At 42.4% G+C, this 17,642-nt stretch overlaps 1 protein-coding gene across 1 annotated transcript in view; it reads right to left on the bottom strand.

The window, feature by feature from the left end:
* Positions 1-17,642, bottom strand: part of serinc2l (serine incorporator 2, like) — a 38,567-nt gene extending 20,925 nt beyond the window's left edge. The window contains exons 1-10 of the mRNA XM_080768725.1: positions 17,502-17,642; positions 15,664-15,825; positions 14,746-14,939; positions 14,347-14,426; positions 13,160-13,297; positions 11,053-11,222; positions 9,958-10,048; positions 8,092-8,251; positions 6,418-6,624; positions 2,173-5,259 (exon numbers count right to left, since the gene is read on the bottom strand). Coding sequence (XP_080624851.1) covers positions 5,121-5,259; positions 6,418-6,624; positions 8,092-8,251; positions 9,958-10,048; positions 11,053-11,222; positions 13,160-13,297; positions 14,347-14,426; positions 14,746-14,939; positions 15,664-15,825; positions 17,502-17,540 — 1,380 coding nt within the window. The 5' untranslated portion in view covers positions 17,541-17,642 and the 3' untranslated portion in view covers positions 2,173-5,120. The remainder of the gene's footprint in view (positions 1-2,172; positions 5,260-6,417; positions 6,625-8,091; positions 8,252-9,957; positions 10,049-11,052; positions 11,223-13,159; positions 13,298-14,346; positions 14,427-14,745; positions 14,940-15,663; positions 15,826-17,501) is intronic.

The raw sequence follows: 17,642 nt of genomic DNA, 5'->3' as shown, positions 1-17,642 counted from the left end.
CCTGCCAGACAAGACTATAATTATAACTGACTAAGTCATGCACTTTCAATTCTCCCTCACTCTCTCTCCGGGAGAGCCGCTCCGCCGCTGTCACGAGCACCTAATTAGCACAGTCACAGCTCAGAGAGGGGCTGGGGACACCGTGGGACATGACACTGCTGCTGTCAGAGCTCACTGACAGACAAGTACATCAGGTAGTGAGTGAACATTGGCGTTGGATGCAACATTTTGTAGCTGTCGGGCAGAAACCGGTTATCTCCAAATTTGAACCTTTTTGTGTTTTTTCGTGAATTAACGACCGACTTGGTCAAACTACGGTGTCACTCAAAAAGTATCCAAAATAGCAGAACTACAAGCTTGTCGATCGGCTGCTTTTTTCATTTCAAACCTGAAAAGTAACATTTTGAACACAGTATGAGGTTTCCATCCAACAGAGATGAATTGCAAAACGTCATAGCCGAGACAAGCGGCAGCAGAGCAACACAGATAGCAACAAGGAGGAGAAGCGAGGAATGACCAGGTAGGCATGAAAGTTTAAATAGCCCCGCCCTGATCAGGCTTAGAGTCCATGTGACTGGTCACCTGATCAGGGTTTGGCGTGTTGCCTTGAGTTGTCTGCCTCAACTAGCTCTGCAGATTTAGCATTATGAGTTTGGTCTCCTATAGCTCCCATGTGGGAGACTTGGGTTCAAATCCTGGGTAAATGAAACGTATGGATTGCAGCTTTTAATTTACTTTCTCTTGCCTAACTGATTCACATTTTTGTGGGGGCAGTCCATATAGTTTAGCTGGGGGTCCAGGGCCCCACACCCAGCAAAATGTGTTAATGTAGCATCAAAATCAGTCCATTTTAAAAAGGGAGAATTCCGGACTAGCCGTTTTCTTACCAGAATCTGTGATTATATTTCCAAATCCAAGAACGAGTGGTACAGGTGACATAACTCCATCCAGAGCCCAATGCAGCTCCGAGCATGCACCGTGGGTTTAACGGTAAATCGCCCATTATGGCAGCCCATTTGGGACAAAATAGAGATTTATATGACATTATGAAAGACAGATGTCTACAAACTAAATTAATTTTCAAGCCATCAAAATAAGCGATTTACCGTTAAACCCACCGCGAACACTCGGAGCTGCAGTGGGCTCAGGATGGAGTTATTATGAAAAGCTAGTCTGGAATTCTCATTTAACCTCTTCAATCGAATTTTATACTTTGGTTATTTTCAATTATACAATCTAATATATATAATTGTATAATATATATCTGTATAATTTGGTTATACAATCAATCAATCAAAAATGGATTGATTGTAGATAGTCTCTTTTCAAAAAGAACAAAACAACACGATTTCTTATAAGATGACCTGGCAAAAAAAGATGGGGTTCTGCATCTGCGGCATATACATTTCCTTGACATGAACATGTTTGTGACAACCACTGCTTTAAGGCGTGGAAAGGGAACCAATGCAAGGGGTGAGGCACTGAGCCTCCTACCACCCACCACACATACAGCGATTGCACAATAACAAGTTGTTGGGCTGTTGTTTAGCAGGCCCACACTGACACTGAACAACCCTCTCTGGTGACCTCCTCCTCCTCCTCAGCCTAATCTGTGTGGGATCAGGTGCCCCTGCAGCAACAATCTGATGGGGAACGCTATCATCATCAACTCAGCAAACCAGATAGACAGCACTCTGTCTGGCTCTGAGTCGCCTCTGGAGATAAGCGCATGCAGTCTCTGAAAGGGTCACCACATTCAACTGGAGGCCAGTGCAATGTCTCAGGGTTGCTTTTCCTGCCAATTAGAGTTTACTGTGCAACTTCAGTCTGTATACAGTCTGACCTCTTTTCCACCGGTTGGTTCCTGGTTCAGTTCTTTTTGGTTCTTAGTCCATGAGTCAGAGCTCCAAAATTGGAACGTTAATTAGGAATTCAGTGGGTAAAACTATACCGATATTAAATTGTTTATAGGATCAATATAAGTAAATTAATATATGATTTGCCTAGTTGTTTTCACAACTTTGTAACTTATTACTTTTTATGCCAATGTGTTTACTTGTAGCATTGAGATTTCCTTCAAATGTAAAGTGTGTTATAAATCAAATGTATTATTATTATTATTATTATTACAATTAAATTAAACATTTATTTCTGCTTATAAAAGGGACCCACCTGATAAAGAGTCCATTGTTGATCCTACAGGAAGATAATAAGCATGACTGAAAGACTTGGAGTTCCACCTAGTGGGCAAAGTTTGGAGAGAAAAAAACTGTGAAAGTGAGAAGGCATTACAAATAATGTACCCAATCAGAGTGAAACTTCTTTATTAAAAACACTATTTACAAAAAACATTTCCAATGTCATTGAATGAAATGGGCCTGTGCCTTGAGTAGGGTTGGGCTCCTTTAGGAGTTTAACGATTGTCTGATTCCTAAATGGTTCCCTTTAACAATTCCTATGGGGGGGGGGGGGGGGGGGTTTGTAAGAGTGTACAAATGAGAGTGTTCCATTTGTACACTCTCAGAGTTATGGTGGTCCTTAAAATGTTTGAGAAGCACCGGTATTGTATTTGTATAGTATATGTATACTATAGCAGACACGTGAAGACCACATACTAGCTCTCTAGTCTAGTGTGATACCCGATTCCGTAAACAGTTCCAAATGTGATGGAACCGATTCCATTCCTTCAATACTGGATACGGTTCCTGCAGTTTCTCCAGGTCCAGATCCCAACCCTAGACTTGAGGCATGCAAACTTCTGCCTCACCACCATGTCTGAGGCAAGGCACAAGAAGTACGCATAGGAATTATTAGCGTGTTTTTTTTTCTATTTGAAACGCAGGACTATAGAAAGGCACTTTTTAAGAAAACATTTCTTCTAGCTGACAATTCTTCATTGAATCAATACTGAAGGATCATCATCCCAACCGATGAAGTCATTAGCAGGGCAAACATATTGAAATACCTACTATATTTTCTGCATGCCTCATACGGTATAAATCGGACAGAATTGTGCCAGTCATTTCCATTCACAATACTCATCCACACAAGCAAACAGAAAGAAAAAGATTCGGGGTGTTAATACATACATAACTAATACATAACTCTAGTCTAGTGTGTAGTAGTGTCTGTAGACAATTAAAGTTCCCCCAGAAAAAAAAACATTCTCACTACATTACTACTATGCATACAAAATATACTGATTTGATTAGAATTCTATTCATATTCAAATAGAGGCAAACATATGATGCATGAAATTACTGTACCAACGGCATCAATACCATTTAAACACATCATCACTGAAATGCACACAAATTCCCTTTTTCACATCACTAGAGCGCATGTAACATTCTGCCAACATACAGGTGGTATTTAGTGTTTGCCCAGCGGTGTGAAGTAAACTTCAGGATATCATCAGCAACACTAGGGAGGAATGCACCGATATGGACATTCTGGGCCCATACAATACCGCTATTTAACCCATTATTACCGGGGAAGCATCTGTGTCGTTTTAGATTAGATTTTTCAAAAATAGCAGATGTACAATCTCACAAGACGGGTCTTGAAACGTTGAATACTAATAAAATACTACTGGGAGCTTAAGAACGGTGTGCGGACATCCTACCTTCGTTCTGCCTCACAACAACTGAACTTTGGCTAACTGCCATCGGTGAATGTCAACTTATTTGCAGATATGGCGATGGCAGTCAACGAGGCGAATAGCGGCCGATACCGACATAAAGCTGATATATCGGTGCATCCGTATAATAATCAGCAGTCTGAATTCGATGCTGATGTTTGTCAATCAGTCGTAGTCACTTTTATTTTCGTTCGCATAAATCAGTCGTTGACAGCTATAGTGCGTATACATGTGCACGTGCATGAACATGCATGAATGGTCGTGCACGTGTATGCTGAACGTGCACATTGATTTTCAGGGTCTTGAGGAGTAAAAAGTAAGGGTCTTTTTAGTAGTCTGTAAAAGACTGAAAAGACTACGGTACTAAAAGGCCGTTACTTGTGAGTGCGGTTGTTTTTTATGTCATCATTGTTGTGTGTATGGGGCTCAGAAGCCTGCCAAGAAGCTTTGCAGATTGCACACTAAAGGAGGACACAGTGTGGTGGTGAGCCATAGGGTGTGTCCACATCCCTGGTCTTATCGCACTGCTACACCCAGGCTCAGAGGGGGCTCTGAAGAGGGTTTCCTTGCCAATCAGGGAAACCCCACACACACACACACACACACACACACACTCCTTGTTTGTTTACCTCTGAGATGGAATCCCCCCTTCACTGAAACATGTCAGATATCGAGTACCGTATTATACTGAGTCATTACTTGCGTACCTTATTACAGAGTCATTACTTATGTACCTTATAACTGAGGCATTGCTATATAGTATCTGAGCTTCCTGTTGAAATCACCAAAAGTTAATCAAACTACTTTGCGTGGCTAAAAAAAAGAAAAACTGTTGTGGTCAGCATAGTCTCGCATAGCCAGACAACTATTCCACAATCTTGGAATGCTACATACTACCGCTATATAGTTGTAGTTCCAGACTCTATATAGTATATAGAGTCTGGAACTACACCTCCCAAAACCCGAGGCAGGAAGCTGTCATCTGTTCGTCATTTCCGTTCCGTTAAAATATATTTTAAAATATCTTGATCTAGATGATTTTGAGCTATAATATCAGGATACGTTTGTGTGACGGTAAAGACGAAACGGAAGCGGGGAGGAGGCATCAAATTCGCTTCATCCTCTGATCATCAACAGAGCTTCCGTTGCTCCAGAATGTATGACTGGAAGCATTTGAAATGTGTGGGAGGCGACAGCCTTGCCACGCGAGACTATGGGCAGCATGACGACTAAAAGGCAAACGTGAAAGTGACATTACATAGTATCCTACTGTACAACTTCACAGAAATGATCAAAGGAAGCAGCCAAGAGGAGTAAACAACAGAAATGAGCAAACCTCAAACAATAACGATAATAATAATCATCAAACATTTCACCCTTTACAATATCCTTCATAGTATAATTCTTAAGTTTAGGATAAAACAGCAACGATACGACCACTTCATGACGACGGTGATGATGATGTGGACGACCAGGGCGTCTAGGCGAATTCTCGGTCTGGGAACATGAGCGGGGCGACCAGGGTCCAGAGGTACAGAACCAGACCCAGCCAGCTGGAGCTGATCTTCACCCACACCGCTGGCATGCTGCTCTGCATGGCCTGCATGGTGGTGTCTGGCCTGGATGGACGGAGCACACAACAGGACAGACCATTCACTATTTAGGCCAGTTGGTACTGCTCAAACCTTAAGGTTAGGACCCCCAAATGGATATGTATTAGCTCGCAGTGCTGAACAAAGTGACGTGCTCTGAGCTTGTAAAGGTCTGTAAGGCCCCTTCCCCCCCCCCCCCCCTGCCGAAAATAGCTGATCTACAAGCTTGCGACGTGTTGCTGCCAAACAATACAAAAGGTGTTGTAATTACTTGTTGAGAACAGGCCATTTCTCTCTCCCATGCTGAACATGGTGCTTTTTGAGATGTCATTGAGGCCTGTGCCCTCTAGTGGTAGAGAGGAGAATGGTAGCCTGGCATGGTAGATATTATGCAGTGAGTTGTCACATGATTTGCCTGCAGCCGGTTTAGGTTATTTAAAAAGGCTTTAAATGTCAGCTCCAGAGCCTTCCTTCTTCAGTCCTAAAGATAAGAGGCTGAATAGTCTTTATAAATAGTGGAGGGACTTTCAGGACCTTCTGACCCCCCCTCTCCCCTATGGTCCTGAACATAAGATTGAGGGTTTAACATGATGTACATACAGCACTGGGTCGGGATCCATCTGTGTGTCACAGACGGGTCCCTTTATTTTATCTATTTAATTAATATTATTTAAAGAAATATTCAAAAAATCAAGTAGCAAAATAACATTTCCTGAATTAAAAGCAAATTCAATGATTTTCTTTTTTAAAGTAATTTCATGAAGATATCAACGAAAAGAATCTGATAAATACCATGAATACCATTGAACTGTTTAAGAGGTAGTGAAAATAGCCGATCTACAAGCTCACAACGTGGAGCGAAGCGCCGCGTTTTGAGCTTGTAGATCGGCTATTTTCACTATAGTTTGGGTCCCCGGGGCGAATATCTAATTTCTGTTTTGGGCCATGGGCTGAGAGGTTTGGGAACCACTGATGTACAGTACAGTGAGTATACGTAAAGGTACAAGTTGGTGAGCGTCATCATGATGTAGAGAATAGGCTTTAGTTCCGACATACTATTGAACCGACGATCCAAACCCCTAACCTAACCATAAGCGCTAGCACGGAGCAGCGCATGTCGGACCAACGCATGTTCCAGACCTTTGGTGTGTCGGCTCTGCGTGTACACCCCGTAGAGACACGTACCGGTACCAGTTGGTGAGCGTCATCATGATGTAGAGCGAGGCCAGGAACAGGTGGAAGTGGAAGAAGGAGTAGCTGTAGGCCACGGCCTCCTCCTCATTGTCCACGGCCCGCAGGACGCCGTCTTCCCCCACCGTCCCGCCAGACACTCCGCCCCCCTCCTCCGTCAGCATCAGCTTGTTCACCTGAGTGTTGCTGGAAGAGCGGACACTGCAGGGGGAGGAGAGAGAGAGAGAGAGAGAAGAAGAAGGACATTTTGATTTAGTTTTAAGGCCTATTCATAGTCCAGTTTTAGGTGCAGAGGTGACCACCGAAAACTACAACATGGCGTCACGCCGCGGTGGTCACCGCTCACACAACACATCGCTCTGTTTTTGAGGGGCACTAGCCTCTCCTATATTCAGCTATAGTGTATTATATATAGTGTATATTATTAAATGCCATTGACAATGACTGGGGAATTCACGTCATATGTAGAAGAGCAAATCCACAATGAATGGACGATGTACGATGATAAGAGCGCCCCTCACTTCACACGGGTGTGATTTTTACTAACCACCGCCGGTGGTCACATCTCCACCGAAAACTGGACTATGAATAGGCCTTTAGTCTTTGGAATAAAATTCCATTTAGTTTTAGTCATTTGACATGTTTTCTTTGGCTAAATCTACAGTTTAGTACAGATTTAGCTGACTAAAAGGTAGGTTGGTGGGCCATGATGTCGCCGTAATGGCTGATTTTAGACTTGGTTGCATGCTGAAAATAGCCAATGTGCAAGCTCACAACGTGTCACAGTTTTGAGCTGGATTTCTTCTCCACTAGTCCGTCCCTAACATTTTGTCTAGTTTTAATTTCTTGAGAAAATTGTCAATAAATGTAGTGTTAGTCACCAAATCGTCATAGTTTTACTCGACGGAAATGAACAGTGGAGAGAAAAAGAGTTAATGAGGGACAGCGAGAGTGATGACGAGAGAAAAACACAGGTGGAACTAAGCGTCGCTGTCGGGCAGAAACCATATTTAAAAAAAATATATTTTGTAAATTAATGACTTGATGCTTGTTCATACATCACACAACAAAAGCATCAAAAGTAGCAGATCTGCAGCCGTGGTTCAAGCTTGTAGATCTGCTACTTTTGCAGTTATTGAATTTGAATAGCTGGCCTAGAGGGTACAGAATAGACATTAATCTTACATGGCATAGAGGGTAGAGGGTACAGAATAGACATTAACCTTACCTGGCATAGAGGGTAGAGAGGGTACAGAATAGACATTAATCTTACATGGCATAGAGGGTAGAGGGTACAGAATAGACATTAACCTTACCTGGCATAGAGGGTAGAGGGTACAGAATAGACATTAACCTTACCTGGCATAGAGGGTAGAGGGTACAGACTAGACATTAACCTTACCTGGCATAGAGGGTACAGAATAGACATTAATCTTACCTGGCATAGAGGGTAGAGGGTACAGAATAGACATTAATCTTACCTGGCATAGAGGGTACAGAATAGACATTAACCTTACCTGGCATAGAGGGTACAGAATAGACATTAACCTTACCTGGCATAGAGGGTAGAGGGTACAGAATAGACATTAACCTTACCTGGCATAGAGGGTACAGAATAGATATTAACCTTACCTGGCATAGAGGGTACAGAATAGACATTAACCTTACCTGGCATAGAGGGTACAGAGGAGGAAGATGATGAGGCCAACGATGCCCTGAGCGTCCCACCACTGAACAGGAGGCGCGGTGCTGCCGTCAGGGCCCGGGGTGGGTTCTGCCAGGCTCACGTTGGACACCAGGCTCAACAGGCTGGGGTTACACTTTCTATCTGAAAACACCACAATATGCAAATATGACGTGCTGCACACAGAATGCACACATTGATTATTTTCAGATCGTTTAAACTAGTGATTCTCAACTTTAATTTCAACAATGCGACAACAATGTAACTCTGAATGTACAGTACAAAATGCAAGCAAATGGAACCGCAATGGTTCCATTGGCACCCTTGGTTGGTCCCCGGACCTGATGTTGAGAACCATTGAGAACAACATCCACGTGTAAATTACATTCACAAAACCACAATCAGCAAGTTTTATGTCCTGAGATTCAAACCCGGCCCTCCTGTGTGTGAAATCCAAACGTTTACCGGCGCTCATGCCCCTTGGCCAGGGGAGAGCGCATTTACAACAATCAAAATGTATAGTGCTGTATATGGAAGTAAGGCAACAACAGAACAGGCCTGTGCAACAACATAGTCACAGGACAAAGCAAAAGATAAAAACATTTGAAACAAGGTAAACGACAAATATTCAAACATTAAAATCTAGAGAAAAGAAATTAGTCTCGAGGAGAGATTTAAACCCAACATTAGACTGGGCACTTCAGGCAGTACTACTTGTCCACCACTAGGTGTCCTACCTGTCACCAAGGTAAAAAGAAAATCACTAACTGGAAGAGCAGGGAGGGAGACCACCTCCAACCATTTCACATTTTTCAACATTTCATGTACTAGTTATATTGTATTAATATACTCTATGAGGTTATATTAATACATGTCCAGAGACTGTATTTCTGTGTCGAGTGGCCCACTTTTGTGCTTTCTGTCGACCAATAAGGCACTCACGTCGACACATTGCTGGCCTGGCCTGGCTGGGAATCGAACCTGCGACAACCAGGGCCTCTGGTTTTCCAGGCTGAATGACTCACTATGCACTCAGCTTCAGACTTACAAAAGCACTAGTAATGCAGATGAGGTTGGAAACTTGGCTAATAGCAGCACAATATGGAAGACCAGCTGTTGCCTGTGATGTGCTTGCCTAATTAATGAAGCCAGGCAAGCCAAGGCACACACAGCTCTACAGCCTCCCGAGAGTCAAGACGCTAAAAGTACTCTGGATGCATTACCATTATTATATGGTTATAATATGCTCAACACCTCTTTAGGGTGTTTAATTATCAGAGGAAGTTGTCAAGGCTGATGATACATTTTGCTGTTAGAATTGAACTCAGCTGAGATGCATTTTTTTTACCCCCCAAGGTTGATGTCAAGAATAATGTTTGGTATGAATAGAAACAGGTGACAGACTACAATACATTATACTGCAGTACGTCAAATGTGCACTAAAAGCAAGTGTACAGAGTCTACTGTAGATTCAGCATGCATAACGATTTGAATGACGCCTCGGAGGAGACTAGGATATTACATAAGTCCACTCAAAAAAGGATTAATAACACAGAAATGTATGACAATATATGCACTCAATACTTTTGTAAAATTTATTTCAATTTGGCCTGAAAAGGTGGAGAACCACTGCTGTAGATGGACAGAGGCAGTGACTAAATAGATGCCTGTAATATAGATATATAATGTTACGTATTGTTATGTATTCTGTATTTGCGGACCCCCTTGAAAACGAGATGGTTCACCTCAAGGGGTTATTCCCAATAAAGAATTTCAACACACAACACATGGACAGAGGCAGTAACTAAATAGATGCCTGTATAGACAAATAGAAGTCTATAGGGACTTACTGGGATTGTTGGTCATCGCAGACCAGGTGACGTACATGGTATAGAGGGAAATGAGGGATGCCTGGAGCAGTCCTGAATGAGGCTGGGCTTCCTGCGCGCACGCACACGCACACGCACGCACACACACACACACACACACACACACACACACACACACACACACACACACACACACACACACACACACACACACACACACACACACACACACACACACACACACACACACACACACACACACACAAACTTTGAGATCAAAGCCACATCACCAATGTAAATGTCCAGTAAAAATGCACTGTCCTGCAGCAATGTAGTAGTAGTAGTGTGCAATTGATCATCTTGTCAATATAGAGGGTATGCACATGAAATCGAGTGGCAAAGTCACAGTGAGTGACAAAGTACCGGTAAGTTTAATGTTGTTTAACGTTGTTTAATGCAATCAAATGATGATGTCACGTGCATATCCTTTATTGGCTGAAACACATTAGTGGAGTCAGTGTGTTTGATCTCCAGTCAGTGTTGGCTCTTATTGGTATGTTTCTTATTTATTTGTTTACCAGGGAAAATTCACTTGGTGCTCTCTCTTAGAGTGTTACATTCTGCAATTGTGTATTTCCTGGAAGCTGTGCTCATGTTTTTGTGGTTGAACCAGCGCTAGTGGGGGAAAGTCCAGCCAAGTCTATAAACACTTTGACTCAGTGAGTCATCAAGTTCTTCATATGTTAGCAATTGTTCAGTCAATCTAATGAATGTTGTGAAGCGCTTTGGATGAAGGCGCTATAATGCATTGGGGCGGGCAGAAACCTCTTATCTCATTATTCTAACTTTTTGTGTTTTGTTGTTAAATTAATGCCCAACCCATACTACAGCGTCACACAAATGTATCTCGACTTGTACTGCCTTTAGAGCTTTCAGCTCTGCTACATTTTCTTTTTTTCCCCCTTTTTTGCATTTGAATTCTGAAAAGTAACAGTCTTGGACATATGAGGGTTTCCACCGGACAGAGAAGAAATGCACCACATTGTTGTGAAGCCCACATCACCAAGTCAACTGCTGAGGCCAAATAGACGAGACATGTTGCCGTACTACTGTTACCTGTACTTTGGGCAGGATGGAGACGATGGAGATGATGACGCAGAAGATGAGGTTGAGGCTGATGAAGACCTTGTGCTCGGTGCAGTCATCAGGCTGGGTGTAATAGACGTAGAAGAGCACCACCGCCACGAAGGCCATGGAGAATTGGAGGACGGTGAAGGTCAACAGACCTGCCAGAGACAATACAACACAGACACCGAGGGTTATAAACCTCTTAAAACGCCTACACCACATTCTCTATTCTGGGCATATCATAATAGGCAAAGAATTGTAGATGCACTGTAGATGTAATGTATTCCACTGCCAGTCAGCCTGTTTTGTTTTTATGTTTTTGTGGGGACTGCAGATGTAAACTAGCATCTTTTCTAAAACCGGTGTATTTACGTTGCATTCATATGTAATGTCCTGTCCAAAAAATGAAAAGAAAAAGATGGGCTACTTTCGCTATTTGATGTTACAACAAGGTTTAAGTGGTTAAAACCATACAAAGCAAATAAGCAATTACGGTAAGTCATCATATGGCCTAAGGCTAAGCCATTAAGCAGTGGTGGTTTAGGATTTAAGATTTCTGATTCCTTAACGGCCATTATTAGGGACAGCGAAGTGCCCTTGTTGCCGGAAGGTTGCTGGTTCGATTCCCCTGACCGGCAGGAGAAATCTGTGTTGGGAAAGTGAATGGCCATCGCTCACCAAACACTGCTGAAGTGCCCTTGAGTAAGGGACTGAACTCCAAACTGCTCCAGTGGGGCTGCTTAGTGGCCAACAGTATAAAGCCCAACACACACCGGGTGCGCAGCGATGCGGCACAGGCGTTGCCGCGCGGCAACGCCTGTAAAATAGAACAGTGGCGTATCGGAGCATCAGGCGAGGCGAGGCGTGAACGTGCGTCAGACGCCGCCGGTGTGGGATAGGTTCATTGAAAATAACGGAGGCGGCTGTTTTGACGCACGGCGTTCGCAGACGGTGTGTGTGCAGGGCTTTAGACTGTGGTTGTACTGGTCAGCTCCCAGGTTTTGTGTGTGCAGGGCGTTGCTGAAAATGAGCACTCGTGCTCAGCTACTACCCTGGGTAAATACATGAAAAAGCCAATACTAGCCTACAGTGCTAGCATTGTCTCTAAAAATGTAATTATGAGCTGAGATCTATCTATCCCTGTCTGTCTACTAACAGTGGGATGGGTTTGCAGTTGCAGGTGGGTTCATTACAATTCCGGCTCTAGCAACTTACAAAGTGCAAGAGCAAATGCCATGGACTCCAGTGAACAAACACCACAACAAGTAAGTGCTACAAAGTAACAAGGATACCAGGTAAAAAACATCAAACCTACAGCAGCATATAGCATCTGTCTAAAAAACATGTTATCTAAATAAGCTTTAGCAATTGTTTATGTCAACAAGTAAGTTGAAGCAACATACATCTGCATAGTATAACTAGTATCTATCAGTTAATGTAATACAAGGGAAAATAAGGAGTGCTAGAGGGTGAGGTAGAGTCTGATGTGGTGCGTTTTCAGAATGCAGTGAAAAATGGGGAGTGAGTCTGCAGTTCTGGCTGAGGCGGGAGGTCATTCCACAGCTTGGTAGCCAGCAGGGAGAAGAGTCGAATGCATGGAGCGACGGCAAGGGTGTTGTACAAAACAGAAGGACAGAAAGTTCAGCTCCGTGTTTTTAAAACTTCGCTGCCCAAGGCTGACCAACGCCAGGCAAGTAAATATATCAAGGCACACATGTATAAGTTTCAAATCTATCGTTTTTGGGGGGCACAGTATTTGCCTCTGTGCAGGGAAATGAGTGTGCACATAGTACTGATATAAGTACATAAAAAATGACTAATATAGTTTTGTATAGTTTACATTGCAATAATAATGTGTGATTGTGATTCCAAGGCATCACCTGGTCCTGGACTCCAGAGCTGACCTGAGGCATCACTAATGCACGATAAGTTCAAAGTGGCTGAGTTACTTTTTGGGACAGCTATGTGATCGCACTTGTTTGTAAGAATATACTGAATAATAGACTGAGCTGATACATTCCATTGTCTGCCAGGTTACGGTCTGTAATATGAATCCAGTGCCTACGAAGACTACGCCCACGGCACCACACCGTACCTGCATACCAGCATTTATTGTCACCGCCTTCGGCGTTCTCCACCCACACTTTGTTCCACGAGTGGGCAAAGTCGATAAGGAGAATGAGCTGGATGACGATGAAGAAGAAGGATCCCACCATTCCAAAGTAGAACCAAACTGTTGTTGAGGTGCAGAACAAAAACAAGACAGTTGGATTAAAGCAAAATTAAATCTTACAACTGACAAAATGTGTATGGCCAAGTCCTATTATTATGGGATATGTGTGAACAGTGTGAAAGGAGCCCTCCACACTATAAGTGCTGTTTCCTAAACAGTTGTAAAATGATGGTGTTCTAGTCATGTTCTTTCTGATGTTCCACATGCTGCCAACCATGTGAGGATATCACAGATTGAGGCTTTAACCTTTGCTTCATAGTAAGTATACAAGACCATTAGGGTTTTATAGAAAATGATAGTTTGACCATTCAAAATGCTCAAATCTTTTTTTTTTTTTTAATAACCTATATTTTCGCTGTGCGACATGCTTCAATGGAATCCAAATAACTGAAATCATTCATGGCGACTGAGAACTTGAATACATGAAGACGTCATGAATACAGCTGATCCCATGTCCCCAGGCTGTACTACTCAGAATAGGCCTGTATCCCAGACAGTCACTGGTGAATGATAAAGGCTGTACTCAGAATAGGCCTGTATCCCAGACAGTCACTGGTGAATGATAAAGCCAGTGCACTATTCTTGTTTTCGATTCAATTAAAAATGTATTACAGTGGCACTCGCACTATAATAAAATTCACTAGGCAAGACTAGTTTCCTTGTACAGCCCTTTTCAACAAAAACGCAATTCAAAATGCTACACACAAAAAAATATTAAAAGCCAAAGACAAAGTGCAAAATAATAGCTAATAATAAATATCGTCTGTCGGGTGGAAAACGTCCAAAACTGCTACTTTTCAGGATTGAAATTAAAGAAAATCTAAAGTAGCAGATCTATAAGCTCAAAACACTTTACACCATGCTTCCACCTTGCAGATCTGCTACTTTTGATGCTTTTGTGTGACGCTGTAGTATGATCAAGTATGCCATTAATTTACACACAACACAAAAAGTGAAATTACGGAGATTTGCCCGACAGCAACGATTATGCCTAATAATAGCCATGTGTTGTCTGTGGTGTGAATGTGCCTGTCAAAGACTGTTAGTACCGGTATGAAATGTTCCATCTGGGATGAAGAAGGCTCCCACTGTAATCCCAACCAGAATCAGGAACTTAAAGAACCAGAAACTGGAAGATATACAACAGAACTTTAGGGGAAATCTATTATTGGCACATTGGCAGATGGATTGAAAATAACACATTAGAAACTGAATTTCTCCTTGTCCATTATAGTTATTATCTACTTAGTGCAAAATGTCCTACACTATATAAATGTCCTATATTCAGAATTTGAATATGTTCAAGAGGAAATGGAATTGGTTGATTGCTTTTTAGTTCCATACACACACAGTACACCGTATTATACTGAAATGCATGCATGTTAAATGGTAAATGGCGCATTTATATAGCATGCTACACAGAAATAAAGCTGTAACAGCCCAGTTACCCATTCTGGATGACGGCACGACAGTCTTTACTGCTGCGAACGCGTAACATGATTACAAAGAAGAGGAAGAAGAAACAGGCCATGGCGAAACACATCCGGTACACAGACTTGTAGCCCACAATGACATCACAGTTCACTTGGTTTTCCACGCCAGGTATGGGTATGGTGCTGCCTCCCTTACAGAACCCTGGGATCTAGAAGTCAGCAAGAAAAAAGGAAAAAAGATCAATTATGCTTTACTGAAACAATATAAGAGACTACTAAACCATGCACCATACTCCAAAAAAATCAAACAAGCTTTGTTTCGGCTTCAGCGTATCAATAAGAAATAAATGGGGGTCACTCAAATGTTAATTCAAATTAATTCACAGAAAAAATGTCATGAAAATTTGCCCATCAGATGAGATATCTTGTGAGCAAGTGTAAGCTTTGTTCTAAGGGTGACACTAGAGAGAAGGCCATGCATCAAAACCAGTAGGGAAGGCCCATGACCATAATTTACTTGCACACAAGATATCTCAAATCCCAAGGTAATCCATGGAATTCATTTTCTATGTATCTTGTTTCGTACCAAAAGTGGAGAAAGGAGTAAGGACGGACTAGCATCGTCATCCCTTCCCTACTGCAGTGTTGTTATTAAGGACTTTTCAAATGGGGAGCGACTGACACGTCTAGAAATTCATTTTCAATGAGAGGTGAGCAGGCATGTAGGGAGGAGCGGGCAATCTGACAGGCCTGGCTGACTCATTCGTGCTCATCACACCAGAGGTGAATTGTGTTCACTTTATTCTGTGCAACACATAGAAACGCTGTGAATACAGTGCAGTGCAAGCCACCAGATCCAAGTGAGTATGTACTGTAGGTGTTGTGTCGCTGATAAAATACCTTTAAAGGGCACTTAGGGTACAGTTAACTCACTTCTCTGAGATATGCCTCGATTCCAGGGAGGATCATAATGACAGACACTGCAGTCCCCAAAAGCAAGAATATGGAGAAAATGAGGCGCGTGATGGTGGAGTTGTTGGAGGAGGGGCAGCAGCCGCACAGCAAGCATGGTGCTGATCCACACAGACAGGAGGCCTGAGCGAGAGAGAGAGAGAGAGAGAGAGAGAGAGAGAGAGAGAGAGAGAGAGAGAGAGAGAGAGAGAGAGAGAGAGAGAGAGAGAGACAGTATCAAGCATCCACAGTGATGAGAGCCTCACGCAACGACTGGGCGATAGACACAATTACTATTGATCTTGTGATATAATAACGTAGTGTGTACTGTAGTGTACAAGCCGCCAACAGCTAATGATTGAACCACCATATACTCACATTTTCTGTGTGAGTCAACAGTCTGGCTCGAGAGACTATGCCCACTAGGGCTACTGTATGAGCAATCAGCATGTTTATGACATGTTCATGTCACAAGGCATACGGGTCAGTTATTGTGTCCTGATTTCACCCAAAGCCATGCAATTCGAAACTTAGTTCAATGAAATAAACATTATTTTTATTTTATTATTTGTTTAAGATTTTTTTGGGGCTTTTATCTGCCTTTATAGTTTATTAAATAGTGTACAATAAGTTGACAGGAAATAGGGAGAGAGAGATGGGGAGTGACACGCCGCAACGGTCGTCGGGATCGGGAGTCGAACCCGCGACACGCTGTCAGGCTTAGCAGCCTAGGTGCCTGGACCACTAGGCCGGACAGGGCCATTAAAAGTTATTTTAAGCAATCTGCTACAGTTAGAATCTGTTCATACAATATAAGTTATAACTAGTACATCTGTATGGTAGAGTATTGTTAATACAAGTATAACTATATAACTAGTACATCTGTATGGTAGAAAATATGAATACAATTATATAACTAGTACATCGGTAGAGTATGTTAATACAATAACTAGTACATGTACAGTACAGTGGTCTCCCTACTCTCAAGTTCCATTTAAGCACCTGCTGTCAGGTAGGAGTCAGACACCCACTAGCTGACAAGTAGCCCTGCTTCTTCCCTGGCCAGGCAGGGGATTATTTATTGCTTCAGCGTTGGATTGTGAGAGACCAGGGTGATATTACACACATTTATTTCATGTGTTCCAGTTCAGATACATGACATGTATAATTCTAGGGGCACAGGGATTGTAGCCGCAATTTGCAACTCTAGATTTGCAAATTGCGGCTACAGGGATTGTAGCTTTTTTAACTTTCCTGCTCTGGTCCAGTCAGTGGTCCACATTTTGCACATATACAGAGTACAGTACAGACTACAGGCTGCTATCCAGGAACAGGAACCACACAGATACAGTAGGCTACTACACAGCTGTACATCTCAACATCTCCAATGCAAATCATGCGGTCTGCCTGTGCCTATATGTCGGTCTCTGACAGTTCTCTTCAGGACATATATTTCAGAGAGAACACTTGTCTTCTAAGTTCTTGTCAATTTCGAGGGTTTGGCTTTTTATACAGTATAGAACAAATGAACCGTTTCTGCTACCTTGAACTGAAACATGGACTGAATGATGTAATGTATTCATGTAATCTAACCTACATGACATTTTCCCTGGACAAAGTCACAAAGACATTACAACTTGAGTATATACCAGCAATAATACAACAACAACAATACAGCAACGTTCATTTTTAGCTCAGTAAGACTTGAGATGGCGACAGCATTAGCAAAACATGCTAACAATGATTAGCCCACTATGGGACATAAAACTCTAACGTCAGTTACTTACTAGCATTAATATAAAAATATAAAAAATACTTACACAGCTGGCGCAGGACGCTAAGGCCATACACGCCCCCATTTTTTATATTTTAATATATATCTTATCTTTATTTATCATGTGTAAACATGTGAAATATACAGTTGACCGACGCGACGACGAAAGTGCTCTTCTTCCACTCAA

Source organism: Protomyctophum bolini (genome assembly GCF_963924005.1).
Source record: "Protomyctophum bolini genome assembly, chromosome: 7".
In the NCBI taxonomy this organism is placed as follows: Eukaryota; Metazoa; Chordata; class Actinopteri; order Myctophiformes; family Myctophidae; genus Protomyctophum; species Protomyctophum bolini.
The sequence above is the reverse complement of the archived record's forward strand: the minus strand, read 5'-3'. Positions and strand labels throughout refer to the sequence as shown.